Source organism: Antechinus flavipes, chromosome 2 (assembly GCF_016432865.1).
Source record: "Antechinus flavipes isolate AdamAnt ecotype Samford, QLD, Australia chromosome 2, AdamAnt_v2, whole genome shotgun sequence".
In the NCBI taxonomy this organism is placed as follows: domain Eukaryota; kingdom Metazoa; phylum Chordata; class Mammalia; order Dasyuromorphia; family Dasyuridae; genus Antechinus; species Antechinus flavipes.
Window position 1 is genome coordinate 441099279 of NC_067399.1, and position 13865 is coordinate 441113143.

A 13865-nucleotide genomic window follows, 5' to 3' on the forward strand; every position below is an offset into this window, starting at 1 on the left:
TAAATCATAATTTTGCAACTCCTACTTTCAGTTATGAAACCCTATATGGGGTCATCACCCACTGTTTAAGAAACTTGGAGGTAGGCTATCAGAAAAATCCTGTTGTTGACTAAAGGTCAAACAAGATATACTAGTTTGGACATAAACTTGAGCAAAGAAGAGAATATATTTATAAAGTTTCCAGTATTATCCATTCCACTGCAGCTTAGGCTGAAATCAAAGAGCAGATTCTTGGTTGAGGATAAGGAATGGCCTTTTTGATGCTTGAACAGTTTGTTGGTGTGGTGATGAATGAATGAACAAAAAAACCATTTTTGTTCCTTCCTGGACATGATTCCCCAAAGGAGAAGGGGGGAGGGGGTACAGCCACTGAGTCTTCCTCTTTCTTTGCCCTTGTAGAACCCTGACTCCAACCCCAGGCCCACAGCCCAGGATTTGGCTGGGTTTTGGGACCTGTTGCAGCTGTCCATCGAAGACATCAGTATGAAGTTTGATGAGTTATACCACCTTAAAGCAAACAGCTGGCAGCTGGCGGACCCTCCCGAGAAGAAGGTGAGCATGGAGCACTGCCGAGGGGCTGAAATCCAGGGGCTGTGACCTAGTCGGAAATAACACTTTCTACCATCGGTCAGTGCAGCTCGGCTCGGTTCTCGATGTGTCTCTAAGCTAGGACCACGCAGACCCATTTCTGTTCCTGGAATCCATGCTTTTCCTGCCATCTCATCCCATCCCATCCACCTCATCCCAAAGCTCTGTCTTGTGGCTTCCTTTGTGATTTGTGCTGTCTTGACTGCTACAGTACCATGCACGGACAATCCCAACCTTGGGACGGTGGCGGCAGCACCATAGGGTTGCGAGAGCCCTGTTTGGTGATTTGAGAAACCTATGTTCAAATCCCAACTCTGATCCCACTTGCTGTGTGATCAGTCTCCTGATCACACAAGGCAAGTCCAGTCTCCTCTCTGGGCTTGTTGGCCTCTGTTTCCTACTTCATAAAATTGAAAGGGTTGCGAATTAGCAAAGCAAGTGAGTAATCTGGTGCTGTAAATAGATTTCTCCTTTTAGGGAGAAATCAGACCAGTTAGAGTTGCTCTGTAAAAAAAATTTTGAGAACTGATAGATTCAAAAGTGATTTCTACCAAATCTTCAAAGAATTAGTATTTCCTGCGTTATACAAATCATTTCCAACTGCAAAGAATAATAAAAGATTATTAATTCCTTCTGTGAAGTAAATATGATCTTGAATCTCCCAAACTTGGCAAAGATAAAGACAAAAAAGAAACTTCTAAGCTAATGTCATTAATGATTTTTACAGGAAGAAGGCAGTCTAGATCTGTTTGAGAGATTCTCAGAGTAGAATCCTGATTCTACCTCTCCTGATGCAGATCAACAGTGCATCTGTAATTTATAGTCTCAGAACAGGGTTCTTAATTGTTTTTGACATGGAAAGGTTTTCATGATATAAAAGGCAGCTAGGTGGCATGGTGGATAGCATGCAAGGCCTAGTGTTGGGAAAACCTGAGCTTCAGACACTTTCTAGCTCTGTGACTCTGGGCAAGTCACCTCCCTTTGTTTGCCTCAGTTTTTTCATCCACAGGATGGGGATTCTCCTCCCAAGGTGGTGAAAATTAAATAAGATAATAATTGTAGCATGGTGTCTGGCACATAGTAAGTGCTAGATAAGTATTAGTTGTTATCATTATGTAAAATACACACACATTTGCACATTTGCAAAGAAAATCAAAGATTAGTCAAGATTAAGGTATAATTATTTTCCCTATCCTCCAAATTCATAGACACTGTCTCCCCCTTGAAATCTGTCCACAGACCCCAGGAGGGTTAAATGACTTGCCCGTGGCCCCATGATGTCAGGGGAAGGGGAGATCTGAACTCAGACCTTCTTGACTATAAAAGTGACTCTAGTCACAGCCATGCTGCCTCCATTAATTAATGCTAATGGAAAAATAATAAACAAAACATTGGCCGCTAGAATACATCAATGCCTCAAAAGGTCACTAGGATACAGGAAAATGAGCCCTAGATTTGCAATCAGAGGACCATGATTGAGATCTCGGCTCAGCCACTTGACTCTGGGCAAATTCCCTCTGTGATCTAGACCTCGGTTGCTCACCTTTAAAATGGGAGTATTGGACTCTGGATTTTTAAGGGTCCCTTGCGGTTCTAGATCTACTGCTTTGTTCTGAGAGGAATCCAAGGGAGCCCCCATTTGGCCCCTGTGGAAGCACTTGGTACTGCCCCCAGCCGTCGTCCTCTCCTCCCGCATCCTGTGCTAATTGTGTCTGTTGCTTGTGGCCCAGCCACCAGTTGGGTGGATGCCACGGGGTCGGGGGAGGAGGGGAGGAAAAGGGCAGGGAAGGGCCGGTGTGGGGCCCACATGATGGCCGTCTTTATGTTGCTCTTTTATCTCCTTACTGTCTCGATCTAAAGGAAGAGAAGAAACCTCCCCCTCCTGTGCCAAAGAAGCCGGCCAAGTCTCGAACAGCTCTGAACCGGGACAAGGCCTCGGACTCTGGGGACAGGCAGCGCCAGGAAGCCCGAAAGCGTCTCCTGGCCGCCAAGAGAGCCGCGTCGGTGCGGCAGAACTCCGCGACAGAGAGCGCGGACAGCATTGAGATCTATGTCCCGGAGGCCCAGACCCGACTTTGAGCCAACGAAACGGAAAAGGGAAGGAACACAAGCAATTTTTAAATCATTAAAGAGCAAATGAAATACTCCCACCCTTCAGTGTGATTATTCAGTCTAGAGACACCGGAGCCAACTTTAAAACAAAAATTACCAATTAATGAAAGGGCTCGAATTTGGCTTTTTTTTTCCTCTTCCCCTTCTTCCCAGCTTTCAGTGATGAAGATTTGGAACAGACAAGCAAACACAGGACCGTCTTCTCTTGCTGAGGGCAGCATTGCCACGTGGACTGGACAGACAGACTCCCGCAGCTCCCATGCTCCAGACTGTGGATCTTTTTACCTGTTTGTGTTTCATGAGAAATGATTAGTTTTATTTACAAGCTACAGAACAAGAATCCTGAGCAGCCACTATTGCCCCCGTCACGCCCATCTCTCTTCCCACCCTTCCCTCCCCTCATCCCTGGGTCCTTGTTTTTGGCCTCTACCCCCAGCACCTCCCCGAGGTTAAAAGGGCTGCCTTCCCGGCAGGTGGTGTCCTGACAAAGGTCGAGCCTCCATCTCTTACTGTCAGGCTGGGAAGGAAGGGGCAGGGCCGCGGGGATGATGAATGGGTACACTGAGGGGCCCTGCCCCAGGCCCGACCCATGGCCCTTTGGTTAATGGGAAGTGGCTTTCCAGGAGCAGAGAGCAGGAACAAAGTTCATCCTGAGGTGCAGAGAGCACGGTGCAGCGAAAAGAGCGTTGTTAGATTAGAAATCAGTGGACCTGGGTTCAAATCTCAGCTCTGATGCTTTTTACTTGTGTGACTTCAAATAAGTCCTTCTCACCTCTGGGCCTCAAGTGCCCAACCCATAAGAGGTAGAGAGAATGGATCGGACCTCCTTGATCCCTCAGTTCTCCATCCTAGGAACCCTCCCCAAAGGCCAGGCCCAGCTTGTTGGGAGGCTAAAGAATGTACCACCCCTTATTGCCCCCTTCTTTGACCCTCCCCTTCCTTGGCAAAGGAAGCTAATGCAGGCAAGGGGGAGCGCTGACGGTGGGTGTGCACGAGCCAGCCACAGGTATCCCAGACAGGCGGAGCCCCCAGCGGGGAGGGACAGCTGGGGCTCCCGTCACGCCTGGTTGCGGACATGTGTGTACATATGCACATAGACCCCCTCCCCTCCCCCTAGGAGTGGTACATTTTGCGCACATAGACACACGCATGTGCGCCCCCATACACACGTGCACAGGAGGCCTCAAGGCACCAAGTGGGACATGGGTGTATGAAGAGCATCTATTTTTACATGTACAATATCTAGGCGTGTGTAAGAGTGAGTGTAAAAATCCATCCCCTGGTGTTAGCAGCTTTTCCCCTTTGTAGCCCGTGCCTCGGGGGGAGGGAGGGGCAGGCAGACAGGCGGACCCTTCCCATTTCAGGTTTTCTAACTTTGAAGCCCCTCACAGCGGCGCTGAATCACCGGAACTCGAACAGACCCCTGGGCTCCCCTGCTGGGACGGACAGCGTCCGGCGGCTCCTCCAGCCCCTCGTCTGGAAAAACAAAAAACGAAACAAAAAGCCAGCCCAGGAGTTTGGGAATCGGGAGACTGTGCGCACTCGGTGTCCCCCCCGCAAATGCTGTATACTGTGTATATGTCTATATGGCATTGCAGGCTTCTCAGTGGGGGCCTCGTCCCACGGAGTGAGCACTGGAAGGAGTCAGGAGGCCTGGGTTCCAAACCCCAGCTCTGCCACTTTCTGTGACTGGGCAAGTCACATGACCTCTGTGTGCCTCAATTTCCTCCTCTGTACAATGGGGACAGTCCCCGCCCCTCCCTACCTCACAGGCATGTTGTGAGAATAAATAGGGTCACGTGTACGACTGACCTCATGGCTGTTTTTGGGGAGCGGAGGGGTTTGGAGGGAGGGTTACCCAGTAATCGCCTAAACCGAGAGCTAGGCCAGGGGCTGGTGGGTGCTCTGAGCTGGCCTGGCCTGGCCCTGGGCCATAAGGGCTCATCTCTGGCCAAAGACCCCAAAGTCCAGATAAAGGGAACAGGTAAGCGTTGCCTGGCTGGACAACTGTAGTTCCCATCCCTTTGTGGGGGACCTTTCTTGCGGACTTCTTGCTCTGGGTGCCTGTGGAGCCTGGCTTGCCCTGCCCTGCACTGAGGATGGGTTATCTATTAAGAAGAAACGGCCCTTTAGAGCCCATCTGCCAAAAGGCACCCAGGGCGGACAGACTGCAGAGGGCTTTCTCTTTTGGCCGATTTACCAGATAGAGGAGGTGGCCGCTGCTGTATTCCGCGGCACCCCGCAGCCTGTGCTGCTTTCCTGGGCTCTGCTCTAAGAACCCAAGGAACCTGGGCTCTTGTAGAGATTTCACATCTAGTCGGGGAGATCTCTTTGGCCAAGTCTTCAGAGGAAGCCACTTGAGAGGCGGTCATGAGTTCAGGGATCTTCCTGCGACTAGAACCATTAGGTGGGAGTATGTGAGAAGTGCTGGCTTCTGTTCCTCCCACTGCTTCTGATTTAGTCTCTCAGCAAGTCACTTTTCCAAGTCTTAGTTCCCCCACAGAAGATGGACTAACAGATAAGACCCTTTCAATTTTCATCTAACAAGACTTGTTGGGAAGTCCGGGCTACATGGGAACATTCAGAGTGATGTCCTGTGTCTTCCCAAACTTTCTCAGACTTCTCAGCTCATGCTGACTCAGTTTGTCTCCAAATCTTAGCAATTAATCAGTTCTCCATTAGCATCCTTAGCAAAATTATTTGGGACAAGATTATTTTGGGACCACCCCCCTCCTTTTGGATTGTTTTAACACTAAACTTCACATTTGATTTGTTATTCCTATAACTTCCCAACTAACCTGTAAATTCAGGAGCCCTAATTCTAGGCCTGACTGTGACCTTCAGCCTCTTAGCCCTTTCTCTTCTCTGGGCCCCACCCCCCATTTATAAAAGTAAATGAATCTGCTTGGTTCCAACCCAGGCCAGAGTGAGGAGCCAGCGGGACAATAACGGGTTAGGGGAACTTTGCAACCTGGAAAATGGAGTGCACAGGTAAGGGCTTAGCAGATCCAAGGCCAACCATGGAGCAGGTCGGTGCTTAGTAAAAGAGGAAACGGCCCTAGAATTAGCAGAGATGCAGAGGAAGCTCCCATGATCCCATCACTCTTGGGATGCCCTCGGGCACAGCATCAAGGGTTTTCGGTTCTAGGAGTTTGGGTGGAGGGTGAGCTGAGATGCTCTTCAGTAGGTTTAAGTCTTCCTGCTGCCTAACCCATCCTAGCTGATCCTTCTAGAGCCAAGCCCTACATTTTAGATGCTCAGCCTAATTCAGTTATTTGGGGACAGCCGAGGTTGGAGCGCACTTGTAAAGCATGAGGAATCCCTCCTTCAGGTGGATTCCAGGTGAGTCTGGTCCCGACCCAGATCTCCCAGTGAGAGCAAGTAACAGGGCTCATGATGTGGAGGAAGGTGGGCCTGAGGAGGGCTATGGGGTGATATAATGGTGACAGGCTACTGGAGGAGGCCTTCAGGAGCCAGGGCGGGAGCAGAGGGCAGCCGTGTCAAACGGGCTGCAGTGGCCGTGCCCTGGGAGAAACCCTGCCCACCCTGCCTTAGTTATAATTCTGCGCCCTGAGGATGCATTTCTCTTCAGTTTTTTAAGCCCCTACCATGCACCAAACACCCGGCCCTATTCCGTCTCCATTCCAAATATTCGCACTTCCGATCCCGGAGTTCCGATCCTGCCTGCCCCAAGGCCGCGGGAAGGGCTTTACAGCCCAGTCCTTTACCTGAGGATCCACGAGGCTGCCCAGGCAGAAGTAGAAAGCGCCTTTGGGTCCTTCCACTCTGAACTTTGAACTTTACCTTTAAAATGGAGAGGGCGGCAGTCTCGGCACTGTCTACCAGCAGAACTGAGGAGAATACATAGTGCTTACATTCTCCTCCCCGAATTTGGGATTAGCCATGCCCTCTACCAAGCCCAGGGCCCGGGTGCCATTAGTCACGAGAGCTGCTTGGGACGCGACCATGGGGAGTAGACTGCCCCCCAGCGGCAGTCACTAGGGACGGCTGCGTGGCCCAGGGGAGAACGCTGGGCCGCCTCCCGAGTTCAAATCTGACCTCATCCCGAGCCGAGTGACCGCGGGCAGGTCACGTGACTGCCTCAATTTCCATTTTTGAGACGGCAGGCCGCTCCGGTGTCTGCCAGGAAAACCCCAATGAAGTCAAACGCAGGCGGAACTGCACCAGCCGTCAGAACTGTTTCCCACTATCTGCCCTTGGATACGTCCCTGAAAAGAAAGTTCTTATTTTTCGGTCACCAACCCCCGCCAAAGTCCCTTTCCAGTGCCAAGCCCCAGACTCTCACGAGAGACAACGGACAAATACCTACTAAGCCTTCGCTGAGCGCCAGGCGCTGTGGGGGGCATTAGACGTGTAAAAGAAAAAAATCTCCTCCCCAGAGAACTCAGATTCTAGCAGGGCGGACGATATGTAAATAGGGCGGATGGGAGGGCTCTGACGTCAGAAAGCGCCCCTTAGCCCGGCAGCCTGTGGCGGGACATGACTGTGTGAAACAAACCTAATTAGAACCACCGGCGCCGTCCGAGGTTCCCGAGGAGGGCGGCCCGTGCTCCAGGACTTCCCTCTAGCGCACAGGGCGCCGCACACAATTCACTCCCCAGCTAAGTGGGGGGGGGGTTCTGCTGAAAGAAACCAGCGTGGTTCGCCATGTTCTTTGGTGCCCACCAGATGGGGCCAGAGAGCAAGCGCGGAGAGCAAACTTCCATTTAAGGCCACAGAGGGGCGCCTGTAGAAGGGGGTGCCCCTCCCCCCAGGGAAAGCTCTGAAACTTGACTCCCTCGGGGAGACACCACATGGTATTGGGGAAGCTCCGGACCCAGGAGCTGTCTGTCAGAGGCTCCGCCTGGCCGCCCGCCCGCTCCAGGTGACTGCCCGCGGTCCGCGGCCCCTGGTGGGGGTGAGGGAGGGTAGAAAGAAGGGGCTGAGAGCTGAGCCGTGCAGGACCCAGGGACCTCTGGGCTGGGGGTCAGGGCGGGCTGCTTTGTCTGAGCCCGGAACAGACTTGCAGGTTGTCCTGGGAGAAGGGGGAGGGGCCCCGCCCCGTGCTTACCCTCCTCAGACCCCATCCACGACAATACAAACAAGTCTGTGTCCGCCTCACTTGAGCGTTAACTCAGTACTCTACATCCTGAGCCTCAGGAAACCCTTGGAAAGACAGTCGGGGATCATTATTATTGTCCATTTTCCAGATGCCAAAATGGAAACAGCCACGAGGAAGAAAGGTGTTGTCCGAGGTCAAAAGCAAGTTAGTGCCTGAGGGAGGATTTAAACCTCGGTCTTCTTACTCTAAATGGGGCTTCTACCCGAGCTTGGGGTGCCGAGTTCTAGCTCTCCAAGGCTCTGTCGTCATCATCATCATCAAATACTTTTCCTCCTCCCCCTCCTTCACTCTCTCCCTCTCTCTGGCTGTCTCTGTCTCTCTGTCTGTCTGTCTGTCTCTCTCTGTCTCTGTCTCTCTGTCTGTCTGTCTCTCTCTCCCTCTCTCCTCTCCGTCTCTCTGTCTGTCTGTCTGTCTGTCTCTCTCTCTCTCTGTCTCTGTCTCTTTCTGTCTTTCTCTGTCGCTCTGTATCTCTGTCTCTGTCTTTCTGTATTTCCCTGTCTCTCTCTCTCTCTCTGTCCTCTCTCTCTCTCTCTCTCTCTCTCTTCTCTCTCTCTCTCTCTCTCTCTCTCTGTCTGCCTCTCTTTCTGTCTCTGTCTCTGTCTCTCTCTGTCGCTCTGTATTTCTGTCTCTGTCTTTCTGTCTCTCCCTTTCTTTCTGTCTCTCAGTCTCTCTCTCTCTGTGTCTGTCTCTCTCTGTCTCTCTATCTCTGTCTCTGTCTCTCTCTCTCTCTCTGTCTCTTCTCTCTCTCTCTCTTCTCTCTCTCTCTCTCTCTCTCTCTCTCTCTTTCTGTGCCTCTGTCTATCTCTTTCTGTCTCTCTCTGTCTCTCTCTCCCTTTCTCTCTTTCTGTCTCTCTCTCTCTGTGTCTGTCTCTCTATCTCTGTCTCTCTGTCTCTCTCTCTCTCTGTCTCTTTCTGTCTGCCTTTCTCTCTGTCTCTGTCTCTTTCTGTCTCTCTCTGTCTCTCTCTCCCTTTCTCTCTCTCTCTCTTCTCTCTCTCTCTCTCTCTCTCTCTCTGTGTCTGTCTCTCTATCTCTGTCTCTGTGTCTGTCTCTCTCTATCTCTCTCTCTCTCTCTGTCTCTCTCTCCTTTCTCTCTTTCTGTCTCTCTCTCTCTGTCTCTGTGTCTGTCTCTCTATCTCTCTCTGTCTCTCTGTCTCTCTCTCTCTCTCTCTCTCTCTCTGTCTCTCTCTCTTTCTGTCTGCCTCTCTCTCTGTCTCTGTCTCTCTCTGTCGCTCTGTATTTCTGTCTCTGTCTTTCTGTATTTCCCTGTCTCTCTGTTTGTCTCTCTCTCCTCTCCTCTCATTCCCCCATATTCTCACCACAAACTCACTCCTCTATCCCTTTTTCTAGTTCTCATCCTCCTTGACCTCTGCACCCTTAGTCCCTGCTGGTTATCCTTCTCCCTATGGAAACTCCCTTGGTTTTACAGAACTCCACAATAGTAATTGTCCCCCTATCTTTCTCCTCCTTCCTGAGTTTGTTGGTTTGTTAACCAATTAACTTAGATCTTATTTCAGCATTTTGAAATTAAATTGATCTCTTCATCCTAACCCTTTTCCTCATTCCTGACTTCTTAATATGGGGGTCTCCTGAGATCCTCTTCTCTTTCTGAGATCATCTTAGTGATCTCATAAGTCTTAAAGAGGTTATCTCCTGGTCCTTCTGAATACCAACCTGGGGTGTCCAAAAAGTCTTTATCCTTTTTGAGAAACAATAGACCAGTGGCAGATAGAATGGTAAATCTGTCTGTAGTCAGGCAACTCCGGAATTTGCAGCCTGCCTCTGACTTGAGCTTGCCCTGTGCTCAGATGTGGACAAATGTGGACAAATCACTTTCACGGCATGTTTTTAAAGACAGAAAAACACTCTCAATTACAAAAGATATACTTTATGTTTTAGTACAATAATCAAAAATTCTTTTAAAAAGCTAGTCCTGGGGCAGTGTTGAAATAGACAAAACAAATAACCTTGGAGTCAGGAGGATCTGAGTTTAAATGAGACCTCAGACACTTAATAGCAGTGGCAAATCACTTAACTCATTACCTTCCAAAAAAAACCAGTTCAGTTTAAAATTGTCTTTAGGGTAATTAGGAAAAACAATAAAATACTATTTTAAAAAAGAAGTTCAATGACCCCAGATTAATGAACCTCTCATTTTATAGATGAGACACGGAGGCCCAGTAAGATCTAAGCATGGAAAGAAAACACAGATTAAAAAAGAAAAGTCAGGTTAAATTCTTGGAGAGCTGGAATTTGAACACAGGCCCCCGATTTCCAATCCTCCCTATTTTAAATTGCAGAACAATATTTCCTAAAATTGATCCTCTTTCCTTCCTCCCTCACAAAGTTGTTATGAAGCATCAAGGAAATCTCAAAGTTCTAGATAAATCTTAGCTGTTTCTATTATTTGCTTAATGTGCTATAAAAAGAGAAATTGGCACCCTATGTCCCTAACTCTGTGTCCTTCCTCCTCTTTCCTTCTCAATTTCTTTTTTAAGGACTTAACCAGCCTTGAAATCACCTTAGCTCAAAAATTTGATGTTATCTCAACTCTCCTCCCACCCCCACCTAATCAGTATTAATCAATTGACTCTATCATCATTCCTGTGGGCTTTCTAGACCAAAAAACATCCTTTTCCAGCTTCTTATTCAATTCTGACTGACTCTCAGTGAGCCCATTTGGGATTTTCTTGGCAGAGATATCGAAATGGTTTGTTATTTCCACCTCCAGCTCATGTTTCAAAACGATTAAACTGAGATAAACAGGATTAAGTGACTTGTCCAGGATCACACAGCTAATAAGGGTCTGTTGTCACATTTAAATTCAGATCTTCCTGACTCAGGGGCTGAGCAATGGCGTTCTATTCATTGGGCCACCTAGCTGCCTTTCTGGCTATTCATCCCTTATTTCTGTTGTCTCCTATCAGAATGTAAGTTCTTTCAGAGAAGAGACCCTCTTGCTTCTTGTAATTTTACCCCCCATTTAATAAAGTGCCTGGCACACATTTTTCATTTTCATTAAATTTCTTTTTCATTCATTCATTAATCATTTGACTAAGATCTATAGAGAGAAAATGGCGTATAGTGGAAAAAATGTTGCATGTGAGGTCAAAGATCCCAGCTCTGCTTCTTACAGTGTTTGCTACCTGTGTGATATTGAGCAAGGCACAAGCTCCTTGTGCCTCAGTTTCCTTATCTGTAAAATGAGAACATTCCAACTCCAGACCCATGATCTAGAGTCTTTCCATGAAATCAAAATTATTCTCATAGCAATACCAAGACATCCTAATTTTTAATATGGTAAATATAAATAGCTAGAACCCATATAAACACGAGCTCTTGGAAGGGGTTTTCAATTTTTAAGTATTTAAAGGGATCCTGAAGTCAATAAAGTTTGAGTACCACTGGTCAGGATTATGGCTCCATAAGATTTCTCCTATCACCTTTCCTTGCTCTCTCCTTACTGGGATTTAAAACAAGTTACTCTCCCTCTATGGCCTCAGTTTTTTCATCTGTAAAAAAAAAGAGTTCTGACTAAGTGATCTCCAAGATTCCTTCCAATTCTAAGTCTTACTATCCTATAGTAACAACAATAACATAAAACTTTAAAATATGAACATTATCTCATCTGAGCCTTTTAACAACACTTGTACAGAAAGGAATTACAAAGATTATTATCCCATTTTACAGACAAAGAAAATGAGACCCCCAGAGAGTAAGTGATATGATCAGTTCCTTGAATAAGGGATTGAAAGGTTTTCTGGATCCTGAATTTAGCACCATATACAATATACTCTGATTCTATAATCCTCTCCACTCACACTGCCATCATCTAATTTCTGTTACTATTGCAATAACCTCTCCTAACTGGTCTTCTTATCTCCAATCTCCCATCAACTGGGCCACCATAATTTTTCCAGTGCACAGAATGACATGAAGTTTGTAGAAGGTTTCATTGGAACAGACAATGGCTGTGTCTAAAGAAAAACTTTCTAAACTGTCCAAAAGTGGAATGAGCTGTCTTGGAGAACATGGATACAAGATTTAAACAGAAAATGGATAACTTGATAAGAGATCTCTTAGTCGATTCCCAAAAGTTGGATGAACTACACCATCCCTCATACCTCTCCCTCTCTGAGAGTTTACACTCAAAAACTTGGGAGTGATCCCCTCCTAAGCTCTGTAGTCATTTGATGTCTCCCATCCCCAGAAGAAAGAAAGCTCACTGAGTGCAAAGCCTTTTCTCTGTATCCCTTACTACCTTTGCACAGCACCCTAGCACACAGAAGGTGCTTGATAAATGCTTATTTAATCAAATTTAGTTAAATTCATTTGAACGACTTAGAGGTCTAAGGGAAGGAATGGGAACTGAAGGTAGAATTGATCTTAGGAGGACCCCAGAGATCCTAGAAAGTAATAAGTTTGGCTGAAGACCCTCTCAATTCTACCTCTGGAGTCTCCCTCAAAGCCCATCCTGTAAAGGACTGAAACTTTGAATAAGTACACTTGAATCAGACAACTGAGAATGTAAGGCTAATTACCCATTCAACAATTACTCTATTAGTACATGTTTGGAATTGCTCTTCTCGAAGTTAATGCTGGCTCAATGTTTGGGGTTAAGAGAATTGTAGGTAAGGGTTAGGGGTGGGGTGAGAGAGGCCAGAGAACTTCACTTTGTGGCAGGACCAGGAGAAGAGAAGTTGGAAGTTTCAGTTCTTTATACCATCCCATTACCTCCCACCCCATTCTCTAAATCCTACTGTCTCTCTGTCTAACTCTATATGACTTCTCTCTCTGTATCTCTCCTTGCTTCTATCTCAGTCTCAGTTTCTGTCTTTCCTAGGACTAGGTCAATATGTGTCTCTTTTGGGTTCAAAATCACAGAATCTCAGATCTGGAAGAGTGGCCTTCTGATTCAGTCAGTATTGGAACAGGAAGTCCCATCTAAGCCATCAATTCAATTCAACAAATAGTGATTAAACACCTACTATGTGAAATGCACTATTTCTTTATATAAATAGATAGATGTTTATTTATTTTTCCAAATACATGCAAAGATAGTTTTCATTCACCCCTGCAAAAACTTGTGTTCCAGATTTTCTTCCCTCCCTTCACCCCAGATAGTAAGTAATCCAAATGTGCAATTATTCTAAACATTTACAATTCATCATGTTCCCCAAAAAAAATCAGACCAAAGGAGGGAAAAAAAACATAACAAAAAAAAAAAAAAACAAGCAAGCAAACAAACAAGAACACCACCAAAAAAAGGTGAAAAAATTATGCTTTTGATATAAACTGAGATTTTGGGGGGGAAGGGTTGAAAGGCCCTGATGTGAACTGTGTCCCCTTTTAATCTGTGGGGAAAGAGTGATTGGGGTCTCAAACTCTCCTCTAGGAGGAGCACACCTTCTTGTCCATAAAGGAAACTCGCAAAATAAGTGATCCCATTCCATTTTGAATTGAATTGAATTGAATTGAAAATCACTCTCTCAGATTCATCCAGAGTTGGCCCCTGCTTGGGGCCAAAGATCAAAGCAGTCCCAATATATCTACAATGTACAATGTACAAGATATTTTTTCTCAGTGTAAACCCATCTTTATAATAGTCCTAACAGGACCCTGCCCACTAAGAAAACTGTCTTAGCAAGCTGTCTTCTTAGTGCAAATAAATCCCCTTTTTGCCACAAACTTAAAGTTTGCGAATTCTTTTGCAAGGGATCTGCGCCACCGACCAGAGGGGATCTCTTACCCTCAATTCTCCCATCTCATCATTTTGAGCCACATTGTTTCCATAGTCGATGGCTCTTTCCATCACAAGATTGAGTCCAATCAGTCAATCAACAGGTGGTTAAGTGCCTAGTGTGTACTAGGGAGGGGGAGGAATACAACTGCAAGGAATTCAGCAAAATCCTTTTTATGTAATTTACATTCTAAGAGAATAAGTTTATGTAACGAGAATAATAGCTGCTAACATTTATATGATGCTTACTATGTGCTAGACGTTACTAAAATTCTACAATTACTCATTTGACTCACAACAACGCA

General features: G+C 46.8%; 1 protein-coding gene across 4 annotated transcripts in view; it reads left to right on the forward strand.

The window, feature by feature from the left end:
- Positions 1-4504, forward strand: part of DLGAP4 (DLG associated protein 4) — a 230203-nt gene extending 225699 nt beyond the window's left edge. For 3 of the 4 annotated variants that reach the window (XM_051979243.1, XM_051979242.1, XM_051979245.1), the window contains 2 exons: positions 400-552; positions 2449-4504. In XM_051979243.1, coding sequence (XP_051835203.1) covers positions 400-552; positions 2449-2667 — 372 coding nt within the window. In that variant the 3' untranslated portion in view covers positions 2668-4504. Of the gene's footprint in view, positions 1-399; positions 628-2448 lie in introns of all 4 variants that reach the window. The other variant, XM_051979244.1, reaches the window with a different exon arrangement.
- The last annotated feature ends 9361 nt before the right edge of the window (positions 4505-13865 follow it).